The sequence below is a fragment of the Sinocyclocheilus anshuiensis genome, unplaced genomic scaffold (genome assembly GCF_001515605.1).
Source record: "Sinocyclocheilus anshuiensis isolate Anshui unplaced genomic scaffold, SAMN03320099.WGS_v1.1 scaffold208, whole genome shotgun sequence".
Classification (NCBI taxonomy): domain Eukaryota; kingdom Metazoa; phylum Chordata; class Actinopteri; order Cypriniformes; family Cyprinidae; genus Sinocyclocheilus; species Sinocyclocheilus anshuiensis.
Genome location: NW_015557186.1, coordinates 952,536 through 966,908, shown reverse-complemented (window position 1 = coordinate 966,908; position 14,373 = coordinate 952,536). Strand labels below are relative to the sequence as shown.

The window sequence follows — 14,373 nt, the reverse complement described above, 5'->3', positions numbered from 1 at the left end:
AAAAGTAACGAAGTAACGTAATTAGTTACTTTTTTTATGGAGTAACGCAATATTGTAATGCATTACTTTTAAAAGTAACTTTCCCCAACACTGGTTGTGAGTTAAAGTCCAATTTTGAGGGGAGGAAAAAGACTGATATGTTCTCAGAATTGCGAGTTTATCACGCAATTATGAGAAAAAAAGTCAGAATTGTGAGATAAAAAGTCGCAATTACCTTTTTTATTTTTAATTCAGTGGCAGAAACGGGCTTCCATAGTTATTATCTAAACTAAACATAAAAAAATAATTGTTACTTGAAATAAACTAAACTTTAAAATACTGAAATAAAACAAAAAAACTTATTTTAACATTTTATTTCAGCAAAATTTTCCAATTTCTTAAAGTTTAAGCTTAGGTACTAAAATAACTATTAAAAACACAAATAAACATTACAAAAACACACAACAAGATTATTAAACTTTAATAATAATGAATTGTTTTATAGCAGCTTTAAAAGTTGCATCTCAAAGTACTTTACAAAAATAAAATAAAACAAAAATACAACAAAAATGACAAACATACATCAAAACAATTTAAGAAGAATATAATATAAAAGAAAAAACGATGACAAAATCACATAAAAGCTACTCTGGGTTTTAAGAGAAAATTTGAAAACGTTTAAATAATAAAAAAAAAAAATGACAGTGAAAACAGAAAAAAAAACAGAGATAAAATCTAATTCAAAATATTAACAAAAGCTATAATAGTATCTCATTGATGCTAAAATAACACCGGAAGATGTTTCAAACCATGCTGTTAATTTTTAAGGATTAAAAAAATACAGTAGTGAATACTAAATAATTGCAATAATATTTTATTATAATGTTAATGATGCACATTATGATATCAGGATGCATAGAAACATTTAAGCTCGGCAAAAACACAATCAAAATCTATGAGCAAATAATGTTGTGGAAGTTACTCTGAAACTGTATTTTCTCAAGAAACAAGCTCCTAATGACAGTCAAACTACAAATATTTCAGTATAATTGAGATACTATTATACTTTGTAGTTATATTTTTAATTAGTTTTTATGTTTAAATTTGTTATCTGTTTTAATTAAGTTATTTTAGTCATATTTTTAAGTAATTTTGTTGTGTGGTTTTGTAATTTTTATTATTATTTTTTTAAATGTCTATATAGTTATCAATTTTTTTTCAGTTTTAGTTTTAGATACTTTACTATACACTACCAGTCAAAAGTTTTCGAACAGTAAGATTTGTTATGTGTTTTAAAGAAGACTCTTCTGCTCACCAAGCCTGCATTTATTTGAGCAGAAATACAGCAAAAGCAGTAATATTCTGAAATATTTTTACTATTTAAAATATCTGTTTTCTATGTGAATATATATTAAACTGTAATTTATTTCTGTGATGCGCAGCTGTATTTTCAGCATCATTACTCCAGTCTTCAGTGTCACGTGATCTTCAGAAATCATTCTAATATGCTGATTATTAGAAACATTTCTGATTATTTTTATTATTATTATTATGTTGAAAACAGCTGAGTAGAATTTTTTCAGGTTTCTTTGATAAAACGAAAGCTCAGAAGAACAGCATTTATCTGAAATAAAAAGCTTTTGTAACATTATAAATGTCTTTATCATCACTTTTGATCAATTTAAAGCGTCCTTGCTAAATAAAAGTACTAATTTCTAATGAATTTTCCATTTCAAATCAGCATATTATTATGATTTCTGAAGATCATGTGACACTGAAGACTGGAGTAATGATGCTGAAAATAGAAATAAATTACAGTTTAACAGAGTTTCACATAGTTTTAAATAGTAAAAATATTTCAGAATATTACTGCTTTTTGCTCGGGAAAACAAAAACAAAATTGCAATTAAATTAAACAGAAAACTTTTAATTTTTTGGGGAAAAAACAACAACGATTTAAAGCAGTATTACACTTATTGTTTTTATGCTTAAACCCTTTTTCGTCCTTGACCCAGATATATTGGCATCTTTAAAACTATACATATAAAATATATTAATTATAATCCTAAATATCAAAAACATTTACATAAATAAATAAATAATTATTTAATATTTATATTAATATTTATATTATTTAATTAGTTTTAAATAGTAAAAATATTTCAGAATATTACTGCTTTTGCTGTATTTCTGATCAAATAAATGCAAGCTTGGTGAGCAGAAGAGACTTCTTTAAAAAAACATTAAAAATCTTACTGTTCAAAAACTTCTGTCTGGTAGTGCATATATGTGTGTGTGTTTGTGTACGTCTCTTTTTGTGCAAATTATATTATGTATATAATTTACATACCTAATAAAACATCAAAGCAACGAAGCAAAACAACAGACTGACTCGATATTTAGCTGCACAAAACATGCACCAGTGATTCACTCAGATGAATCAGTGAATCATTCTTCTGAACCAATTCACTACTTTTAGTTCGTAACTTCCCAGCACTGCTCCTAACAACACTATGAATCATTTTACCTGGGAAATACGGGATTCTCTTGCCGTTGATCTTATAGGCAACGCCAACTTTAATTTCATCCAGAACATCGAGGATGTCCAGTTTAGTCAAAGCAATGCTGAAGAAAGACACAGAACGAACATTAGAAATTTCTAAAAATTGTACATTTATTGCTGACACAATTTTTCAACATTTTATGCAACATTTGAATTAAAAAAGCCAAATACACATGCAAAATAATAAGGTCATGCATGTGACACGTTTCAATTTCTCGTTGCATACTTTATCATATATTAAAAAATAATATTCAGTATAGTTCAGTATGTAAGTACTTCACATGATACTCGTATACTCACGCAGTGAATCCGTTGATCATATGAGCGTATTTGAGAATAACCAAATCCAGCCAACCACAGCGTCTCTTTCTGCCTGTGGTCACGCCCACTTCATGACCTCTGGTCTGCAGCAGCTCGCCCACAGCCTGAGGAGAGAGAGACATCCATTACTAGTTAATATACAGACGGGTCAAAGTCGTTAAGATGTCCGCATCAAAAGAAATTTACAAAAGTGATTTTATGTCTATAGAAAGCACATTAAATGTAAGTAAAGTGTCTACTTTTAAGGTTTCAAATACGTTTTTGGAGGATACAATGTTACAATTTGGTTGAAACAATGTTACAGTGTCATTCAGTGTAACACAATATTTATGTAGAAATTCAAACAACATGCTTATTCTGACGGAAAGTAATTAGTCTTTTAATATGTCATAAATTGATTTTTGTTGTAAATATGCCTGACAAGATTGTTACACTGAATGATATTTTAGTGGGTCTCTTCTGTAAATCAGGGAAAAAATTTTTCCCTGATTTTTTATATGAAATAAATCATATTTATTTTTTGCTCGGGAAAACAAAAACAAAATTGCAATTAAATTAAACAGAAAACTTTTAATTTTTTGGGGAAAAAACAACAACGATTTAAAGCAGTATTACACTTATTGTTTTTATGCTTAAACCCTTTTTCGTCCTTGACCCAGATATATTGGCATCTTTAAAACTATACATATAAAATATATTAATTATAATCCTAAATATCAAAAACATTTACATAAATAAATAAATAATTATTTAATATTTATATTAATATTTATATTATTTAATTATCTATTCAAATATTTTTTTATATTTATTTATTTTTATTTATGACATTTATCTTTATTTATTTAATTTATAAATAGTAACTGGCAAAGTACAGATCAAATCAACAGATGTATCTGTATATTTATATAATATATATAATATATATATTATATTACTTATATACGTTTTTTATAATAATGTTTTTTATTTTAGTTAAATGTTATTTTATTTTTAAGCAACAAAATATTTTTTATGATTTTAATTTGAGTTATTTTAGTATATCAAGTTAAAGTAAATGAAAATGAAAAACGTTGTCTTGTCGACTAGCTGAAATAAAACGTTTTTTAATATTTTATTCAATTCAGTTGAAGCTTATTTTATTTCTAGTAACAAAAGTTTTTATGGTTTGAGTTTTAGTTATTTAATATGTCAAGTTTAACAAAATAAAAATAATAAATTTTGCCTTGGCAACTATGTGAAATAAAATAAGTTTAAGGTTTTTTAAAAACATATATTTTGATTCATTTCAGCTAAATTTCATTTTATTTCAAGTAACAAAAGTTTTTTTAATGTTTTTTTTAGTTGTAGTTATTTTAGTAAATCAAGTTACACTAATTTTTTTTATTTTATTATTTGTATTTTATTTATCATTTGTATTTTTGTTTCATTTCAGCTAAAGTTTATTTTATTTTATTACAAATAAAAATACAGAAAGTTTTTTTCATGGTTTTAGTTATTTCTGTACATCAAGTTAAACTAAATTCATATCAGAAATGTTTGCTTAGCAACTAGCTGAAAAAAAAGTTTAATTTTTAAAAAATATTTTATTTGTTCAAGTTTATTCTACTTCAAATAATTTGTTTATTATTTGTCAAGGTTTTAATAACCCTGCTGAACTTGGCAGGTTCACTCGGACTCTCACATTGAGTTGTTCTGTGGGAAAAGCCCCGATCCCGACTCTAGTGGTGTAGGCCTTTGACACTCCGTACACGTCACCGATGTTCGCCGGCGGGATGCCGAGACCGGTGCAGAAAGTAATTAGTCTTTTAATATGTCATAAATTGATTTTTGTTGTAAATATGCCTGACAAGATTGTTACACTGAATGATATTTTAGTGGGTCTCTTCTGTAAATCAGGGAAAAAATTTTTCCCTGATTTTTTATATGAAATAAATCATATTTATTTTTTGCTCGGGAAAACAAAAACAAAATTGCAATTAAATTAAACAGAAAACTTTTAATTTTTTGGGGAAAAAACAACAACGATTTAAAGCAGTATTACACTTATTGTTTTTATGCTTAACGTCACAAACGGGTACGTTCCTACAGAGAAGACAAACCACTGTTTGAGCCTGACATCTCCCACAGTTCACACATGCACGCACGCACATGCACACACACACGCACACACACACACACACACACACACACACACGTCCTCACCAAAGTCGATGTCCAGCAGCGCCGCGTTTGCTCCCTCCACCAGGATTTTCTTCGGCGACCCGTGAATGGCATCATACATGAAATAGACGCCGTCTCTGACCAGAGGCCTGATCCTCTCGGTGTAGTCCTGTGAAGGAGCGCGGGTCAGAGACAGAGAGCCACACACACACTGCATGCCTCAGCTGTTCAACTGACCTTCAGCTTCTTCAGCTCGCTCTCCACCTCCACTTTCAGAGCGGGGAACATGGACTGGTACTGCAGCACCAGGTTCTTCACCCTTCAGCAGTGAGTTATCAACACTTCAGCTCAGCACCGCACTGAAATGAGCAGCAGTATAAGATTTACACAGGATTTACCTGCTAGAAAACTCGCTGAAATCAGCCATCAGGTCACAGATGCGAAGCCCAGTGCGAGACGCTTTACAGGCGTACGTGGGTCCGATGCCTTTCTTAGTTGTTCCTATGCTGTGAACCAACATAAATACATTAAATATTAAAAAACTATAAATCTACTAAAATAAATAATGCAACAGAAAGTCATTAAACTCAGGAGGTCAAACTATATTATTGCATCTATTTATTTTTTTGTTTTTAAGTTTTCTGTTTGTTTTTCTTTGATTCTAAGAAAGTGCATTATTAAAAAAAAATTATATTATTATTATATGAAGTTTGCAATATTTGCAACTAAAATTTGCAACCAGTTACCAAACTGCAGGACTGAAAACAGTGTAAAACCTTCATTTGTGTGATTTGTGTTATCTTCTATTCTATTTGTGTGATTAAAAACCTCATATAAGAATAAGAATAATAATTGCATTAATAATGCACATTTATTATACTCAAGGAACTTAAAACATATCAAACATAAAGCATAAATACATTTAAAAAAATAAATAAGAAAACTAGTTTAATCACCAAAAATTTAAACTACTAAAAAATAATGCAACAGTAATTTGAGTATCAGAGTTCAGAAAATGTGAATCAACAAATTCAGGAGGTCAAACTAAATATTATAAGCTGTTTTATTTGACTTTTTTGCATGAATTTATTGAGTTTATTTTTGTTTATGTTGTATGTACTATGTTTGAAGTTATTTGAGTATAAGAAAGGTGCATTTATTATTGTAAATTAACAATAATAATAATAATAACTGTTGTTAATAATAAACAAAGTGTACATATGGAACGTGCATACTTTTGTCCTTCCTGAGCTTGTCTCTGAACCTCCTGAAGTCCGTCCACGGCCTGATGAAAGTCAAATACTGACACAAACAGATGCACTTTTATTATTATTTAATTATGTGTATTTTCCATCACCACTGTATTCAATATATTTAATAAAAACACTAGTTATATTACCAATGTGAGCCCGATCGGAGATGACCAGCCTTTTTTCCCATCCTTTCAGCCCTTATCATGGAAGAAAACATCAAATTATTCCTGAGCACAGAATCAAGCCGTGAATAATCGATGAACCGCATCTACTGAACAGGATTTGTGTAAGGCTGCTTTATTGAAAAGCATGTGATGTTTGCATGTATGTGGAAATTGTGACAAAAAATACCCTTTTTCTCATTTTTGTCGATCTCCTCGAATAATCCTGGAAGATGAATGACTACGCCGTTACCTGCAGATGAACACACGTTACTGAAACCTCAGTCAATCTGGCTTCGGCTTTACTGTGTCTGAACACATCAGATTTCATCAGACATTTAATCATACATTAATACTGTCTTTAATATATGGAAGCTTGTTTCCACCACAGAATAAAAAATACAAACTTTTTTTCCCTCACGATTCTGACTTTTTTTCTTGTAATTCTAAATTTATTTTTTGCAATTCTGACTTTTTTCTCTGAATTCTGAATTTATTTCTTGCAATTCTGACTTTTTTCTTTAAATTCTGAATTTATTTCTCATAATTCTGACTTTTTTTCTCTGAATTCTGAATTTATTTCTTGCAATTCTGACTTTTTTCTTTAAATTCTGAATTTATTTCTCATAATTCTGACTTTTTTTCTCTGAATTCTGAATTTATTTCTTGCAATTCTGACTTTTTTCTTTAAATTCTGAATTTATTTCTCATAATTCTGACTTTTTTATTTAAATTCTGAATTTATTTCTCATAATTCTGACTTTTTTTCTCTGAATTCTGAATTTATTTCTTGCAATTCTGACTTTTTTCTTTAAATTCTGAATTTATTTCTCATAATTCTGACTTTTTTTCTCTGAATTCTGAATTTATTTCTTGCAATTCTGACTTTTTTCTTTAAATTCTGAATTTATTTCTCATAATTCTGACTTTTTTTCTCTGAATTCTGAATTTATTTCTTGCAATTCTGACTTTTTTCTTTAAATTCTGAATTTATTTCTCATAATTCTGACTTTTTTTCTCTGAATTCTGAATTTATTTCTTGCAATTCTGACTTTTTTCTTTAAATTCTGAATTTATTTCTCATAATTCTGACTTTTTTTCTCTGAGTTCTGAATTTATTTCTTGCCATTCTGACTTTTTTCTTTAAATTCTGAATTTATTTCTCATAATTCTCACTGTTTCCTTTAAACTTTTAATTTATTTCTTGCAAATCTGACTTTTTTCTTTAAATTCTGAATTTATTTTTTGCAATTCTGACTTTTTTTCTCTGAATTCTGAATTTATTTCTCGCAATTCTGACTTTTTTCTCTGAATTCTGAATGTATTTCGTGCAATTCTGACTTTTTTCTTTAAATTCTGAATTTATTTCTCATAATTCTGACTTTTTTCTTTAAATTCTGAATTTATTTCTTTCAATTCTGACTTTTTTCTCTGAATTCTGAATTTATTTCTCATAATTCTGACTTTTTTTTCTCTGAATTCTGAATTCATTTCTCATAATTCTGACTTTTTTCTTTCAATTCTGAATTTATTTTTTGCAATTCTGACTTTTTTGTCTGAATTCTGAATTTATTTCTCATAATTCTGACTTTTTCCTTTAAACTTTGAATTTATTTCTTGCAATTCTGGCTTTCTTCTTGTAATTCTGAATGTATTTCTTGCAATGTATTTCTGACTTTTTTCTCTAAATCCTGAGTTTATATCTCGCCATTCTGACTTACTCTTGGAATTGTGAGAGTATGTCTTGAAATGGCTTAATATGAACCCATAACTGCAGGTTTACATCTCGATATTTCACTTTTTTCTGAATTCTGACCTTTCTTATAATTGCAAGTTTATGTCTTCTGGGTTTCTATCTCGCAATTCTGAGAAAAAAAATTACCTTTTTTTTTTTCATTTTTGGAAACAAGCTTCCATATACAGTAAATACACCAGATGCAACACTACATCTGTCCACCGAAGCTACTGTAATCAGTCAGTTCTGTGCATGGGACTGCAAGACTCTCCTTCTCACCGATGAATGATGTGCATTTGGTGTTGATGATCCCACTAGGGAGAAGATGGAAGTCATACTCTTTCTCATCCACCACCACCGTGTGACCAGCGTTATTTCCTCCCTGTGACAGAAGAACCACATGAACCTCGTGCAGTGTCCTGTGAAACTGCAGGACGGTTTGCAGTCAAAGGTTCACGCTCCAGATTTACTCTCATGTTTTCTCCAGAAGGGAGACCTGGAAATGTGCCTCTGTAAGCATGCAGACGGCCGGCTTGCCCTTTCCTCAGACACACTGTCACACCAGCCTCCAGCACGCTCCATTTTCAACAGGCTATGCGATGGGCTTGAGTCGCCGGCGCCGTGGCCTTCTCACATGTCCAGTAACGCTGGGAATGTGACCCGAGCTCAGCGAAGGGCAGGAGGAATTCTGGGACTGACATTCACTCAGATTCAGACTCGCACAGCAACACGGCTGAACATGCACGAATTGTTACGAATTTAAAAAACACTGCATGTGACTAATAATGATAATGAGTCCAAACAGGGCTGTAAACACTCAACAGACACTAATCAGACTAGGTTTAGACTGATAAAGAGGGATAACACGGAATATGTAGAGAATTTATGCATCATCCTACAAATATACCCCAGCGACTTAAGACTGCTTTTGTGCTCCAGGGTCATATATTATGTTTATTGCACATCTAACTATTAATATGAAAATCATTTGAGAAATGTGAGATTTGGAACATAATAATAATAAACAATTATTTATTTGTTTATTTATTAAGTCAAGTCACCTTTATTTATATAGCACTTGATTGTCAAAGCAGCTTTACAAACAGTGTGTAAAAATAGTGTCGATAATGCAAGATTTAAATTATTTTAATTTTAGAATCATTTTTAATTATGAATAAAAATCTATATATAAATCAATAAATAAATATTTGTTTATTTATAAATTTTTAATTATTAATAAAACCTTATAAATAAATACATATTTGTTTATTTCGTATTATTAAAAAAAAATTATATATATATATATAAATAAATATGTAAATATTTGTTTATTTATAAATTTTTAATTATTAATAAAACCTTATAAATAAATACATATTTGTTTATTTCGTATTATTAAAAAAAATTATATATATATATATAAATAAATATGTATGACACATACATACTTTGCTATAATTATAGATATGCATAAATAATACACACAAATATTTTATAAGTAATTTTTATTACATTTGTTTTTATTAATGTAATTACAGCAAACAATGATTTAGGATATTATTAAAATCCATTAATAATATAAATTAGATATAATAACCAATTATTAAGATACATATTTATGCATTTATAATTAGCCTATATTTGTACATTTATTAGCCTACACATTTAATAGAAAAAGCTACCGGTTATTATTTATATATTGTTTGACATTATATTACCTGACACCTGCACACGAGGTCAGACTCCGTCGCCAATAAATCTACAACTTTTCCTTTGCCTTCATCTCCCCATTGCGCTCCCAGAACCACCGTCACTTTGTTCCCGGAGTCGTTTCTCGGCCGTTTCAGCGCGGCTGGCTGCGGGTTCGAGTAGCTCTTGTGGTCGTTCGCTGACCAGCCCGAAGACATCCTGCAGCGTCCGGAGCCGAATGAGTCCGAGGAACGGGCGGCACGCGCATACAGCGACTCAAATGCGCATGCGCAGTCTAGAGTGCGCTATTATTGAGTTACGAAGCCACTACAATGCACTATTGATCGGTTTGGCGTGTGCATCTGATAAAACATCAGCTGATCCAATCACAGTGATCCAATCACTAAACATTTAGCACTTAGAATCATTAAACCTGTATTTAGATTCTGTAAACATAAACAGAAGTGTCTGTCAATCACTTTGAGCGTTCGGAATTGCGAACTTGGGATTGGCTGACATGCATTTGGAGGCGGAGCTTACAGCTGAAGGCGTGTGCTTGATGACGAAACGGCATACGAATTTAAATTCTAATGCATTTCAGATTGCAATGAATGTGAGCTTGAGTGTTAATGAACATTAACAATTTTTATTTATATATAATTTAAAGATTTTCTTAATGAATATACATAGCGACATCAATATAACGAAACCGTCCAACTCAACCACTGCAACCGCAAAATATAATCCAATCATTTTTATTACACTAATATTTTAGAACTGGTATCACAATGAACTAATACTTCTCACGGTTAATGCCAAACATCTTCATAACATATAAAGTTTACATTCAGAGCAATATTAATAGTTAACAGCAACTTATCTTAAAGGTTTCGAGAAACAGCAAAAATTCATGATTAGCCATTTTTTCTCTCCTGTATTAACCACTCTCTTATATAAACAAAGTTTTGGTGTGTCATAAATGTATCTTACAGTGTGCAAATATTTAAAATAGATAGGTCAAATCTAAAGATATAGCATTTAAAAAATACATTTCTTTAAGCCAAACTCAGATACACAGTGCACAATGTGTATTTCTTCAGAGTACGCCATCCGTTGCTCCTCTTCAGATGAAAGAGCGGTTCAGATCTCATCCGGTTCACTGAGATCCAGTGGAATAACAGGATCACAGCAGGAACAGACTCAACTTTTCCTTTTCCCTTTTGTTCTTCTTTTCCTAGAGCTTCCTGCAACACGAGGCGGGGGGAAAAAAAAAAAAAGAGTTTAAACTTTGAGCACCGACATTTGCCATCCATTTAAGATGATCAGCGTTAAAGGAACAGTCTGCAGTGAATGGGTGCCGTCAGAATGAGAGTCCAAACAGCTGATAAAAACATCACAATAATCCACAAGTAATCCACAGCACTCCAGTCCATCAGTTAACATCTGGAGAAGACAAAAGCTGAAACAAATCCAGCATTAAGACGTTTTCAACTAAAATACATTGAGTCCATAATCCATAATAACGCTTCCTCCAGTGAAAAAGTGCATCTCCTGTTGTCTCTCACATCAAAATCCAGCCACATATGTGTTTAGAGCTGTTTAAACGCTGCTTGATTTGTGCAGATTTCTCTCCTGATTCAGACCAGAACACTGACTCACTGGAGAAGCATTATTATGGATTATGGACTCATATTTTAGTTAAAAACGTCTTAATGCTGGATTTGTTTCAGCTTTTGTCTTCTCCAGATGTTAACTGATGGACTGGAGTGCTGTGGATTACTTGTGGATTATTGTGATGTTTTTATCAGCTGTTTGGACTCTCATTCTGACGGCACCCATTCACTTACAGTGAGACACTGATGCAATGCTACATTTCTCCAAATCTGATGAAGAAACAAACTCATCCTAATCTCTGATGGACTGAGTGTGAGTGCATTTTTAGCAAAGTTTCATTTTTAGGTGAACTATTCCTTTAATATGATGATGAAGTAGCATAAGAAATTGTATGTTTAGAAAGACTTGAGGGATTGCAGTCTAATTGCTGAAGAATACAGAAACATACAATGGTTTTAACAAATCAGCTTAAACTCTCAGAGTTCAAAAACAATCCATATGCACTTAATTTTTTAAACATCACGGCTGATATTTAGCAAATGCAACCTCTTAAACACTCCTATCCAGAATAAACTGTTCTCTGTTAAACACAAACTATTTGATCATCTCTAATAACCTATTACTTGTTTCACTTCTGTTTCAGTTTTTATAACCATTTCTTACTATGTGTCAGTAAGTTGTTGTTTTTTAGCATGTGTAAGTTTGGCAGTGTTATTTTTTAGGAGTACTGATAAACTACTGTTGTTTGATTTATTTATTTGAATTTTAGTTAAATTATGTCTGAATTTATGATATCTGTATAGGTCTTTTATTAAGTTTTATTTCATTTGAGTTATTTTAATACTTCAACAAACTAAATGGAAATGAAATAATATATTGAATTTATAAATGTGTATGTGTATATATATGTATATGTGTGTGTGTGTGTGTGATTGTACATACATGTTTTTTTTTAGGGTTTGGCTTAGTGTTATGTTAGAATCATTATTATACTCATACCTTTTGTTCTTTAATATTTTGAATTGTTTTTAGCTTTATTTTTTGTTTTTCATTTAAATGTTAAGTTTTGAAATTGTGTTGTATGCATTTGTCATTTTTATTTAATCTCTTTATTTTTAAAATGTGTATTAGTAGTATTTATAAAGTTTTAGCTTTTAGTTTTGGATCTGTTTTTAGTTGTTTTAATACTACAATTGATTGCTTCTGTTGTCCTCGTTTGTAAGTCGCTTTGGATAAAAGTGTCTGCTAAATGACAAAATAAATAAATCTCGGAATTTAAAGTCCTGGTTTAATCATGACAAGAAGCCTGAAACATGTCGGGTCAAAGGTCACACATCAGAATCCTCACAAACTTCTGCTCCGTCAATCGTTTACAGTTAGTCATCAAACAAACATTTTAATATTGATCTATTTACAAGAATATACACTTCTGTTTGGGGTCAGTACGATTTTTTTTGGAAAAGAAATTAACACTTTTATTGATCAAGGATGCATTGAATTGGTCAAAAGTGACAGTAAAGATATTTATAATGTCACAAAGATTTCTATTTCAAATAAATGCTGTTCTTTTGAACTTTCTATTCAAGTTAGTTTTCAACATTGATAATAATCAGAAATGTTTCTCGAGCAGCAAAGCAGCATATTATACTGATTTCTGAAGATCATGTGACACTGAAGACTGGAGTAATGATGCTGAAAATACAGCTGAGCATCACAGAAATAAATTACAGTTTAATATATATTCACATAGATAAGAGTTATTTTAAATTATAATAATATTTCACTATTTTTACTGTATATTTGATCAAATAAATGCAGCCTCGGTGAGCACAAGAGCCTTCTTTCTGAAACATTAAAAAAATCTTACGGACGCCAAACTGCCAAACAATGGTTCATCATAATTAAGATGCTGGTTAAAATTACAGACAGCCAGAGATCTTTTTGTTAACACAAAGAAATGGAATCAGTTATGAGACAGATCTGATTTATACACATGTAAAGAAATGATTCAACAGTCTCTCATGACGAAAGAGAGGAGGTTTATTTGACGGACCGGAGACGAGAACAAACCACAGCAGATCCCCACGAGCTCAGGACGAGACAGAATGTTAATAACAGAGCTGGAGGACTAGTCAACACATGTGGGTAAGTAGAGAGGACTGGTTAGAGATCGATTAGGCGGCTTTGAGCGGACGTCCTGCTCGGTCGGTCCTGTTAGTTCTCTATGGAGAGGTGTTTGACCTACCTCACTGCAACACACAGCCCTTTATAGAGCGTCCTTTCCCTCTGTTACCCTCCACTTCAGAGGGACAAAGAAAAAGAGACACTGACATTCATTTCAAGCCTCTGTACGGCATGAGCTCAGCTCAGAGCGAGAGCTGATGCACTAATGCCAGATGTTTAACAGAATACAGAGCAGATCACACATTAACGGTGTTAAAAAACAACAACAGATGTTTCTGGAAGCGTCATTAGAAAACGACAGCAAATTAATATTCAGTAACTTGATGAGATGTCAAGGAAATGTCCAGGTCATATTTCACCCAAAAATCTAAAGCCTATATTTAGTAAGTATTTTTTTTCAACCCAGTGTAACATTGTAGCAATAAGAATTTGAATGGGATTAAAAAAAAGAAGAGAAGATAAATAGATAAAAATATATATTTGAGTGGGTTGAAATTTGTTTTATAATAATAATCATAATAATATATTATAGTAAAGAGAATTTGGGTGGGGGGGAAATATGAAATAAATGTGGGTTGTCTAAAAACTACGTATATATAACTTATGAGTAATAATATTTATATTTTATATATATATATATATATATATATAAAATGATAATTTATAATAATAATATTTTCCCTTTGGGATATTATAGTAAAAATAATTTGG

At 30.8% G+C, this 14,373-nt stretch overlaps 2 protein-coding genes across 4 annotated transcripts in view; both read right to left on the bottom strand.

Moving 5' to 3' along the window:
* The window catches only part of adss1 (adenylosuccinate synthase 1), a 12,627-nt gene extending 2,480 nt beyond the window's left edge, over positions 1-10,147 (bottom strand). The window contains exons 1-12 of the mRNA XM_016474143.1: positions 9,894-10,147; positions 8,455-8,557; positions 6,631-6,693; positions 6,426-6,476; positions 6,262-6,328; positions 5,425-5,532; positions 5,264-5,345; positions 5,069-5,195; positions 4,907-4,948; positions 4,548-4,660; positions 2,843-2,967; positions 2,507-2,604 (exon numbers count right to left, since the gene is read on the bottom strand). Of these exons, the coding sequence (XP_016329629.1) occupies positions 2,507-2,604; positions 2,843-2,967; positions 4,548-4,660; positions 4,907-4,948; positions 5,069-5,195; positions 5,264-5,345; positions 5,425-5,532; positions 6,262-6,328; positions 6,426-6,476; positions 6,631-6,693; positions 8,455-8,557; positions 9,894-10,082 (1,168 nt within the window). The 5' untranslated portion in view covers positions 10,083-10,147. The remainder of the gene's footprint in view (positions 1-2,506; positions 2,605-2,842; positions 2,968-4,547; positions 4,661-4,906; positions 4,949-5,068; positions 5,196-5,263; positions 5,346-5,424; positions 5,533-6,261; positions 6,329-6,425; positions 6,477-6,630; positions 6,694-8,454; positions 8,558-9,893) is intronic.
* Positions 10,148-10,488: 341 nt separating this feature from the next.
* Positions 10,489-14,373, bottom strand: part of LOC107678755 (inverted formin-2-like) — a 48,647-nt gene continuing 44,762 nt past the window's right edge. Inside the window, exons 22-23 of one of the 3 annotated variants that reach the window (XM_016474135.1) lie at positions 13,724-13,777; positions 10,495-11,108 (exon numbers count right to left, since the gene is read on the bottom strand). In XM_016474135.1, the coding sequence (XP_016329621.1) occupies positions 13,725-13,777 (53 nt within the window). In that variant the 3' untranslated portion in view covers positions 10,495-11,108; position 13,724. Of the gene's footprint in view, positions 11,109-13,723; positions 13,778-14,373 lie in introns of all 3 variants that reach the window. The other 2 variants (XM_016474137.1, XM_016474136.1) reach the window with 2 other exon arrangements.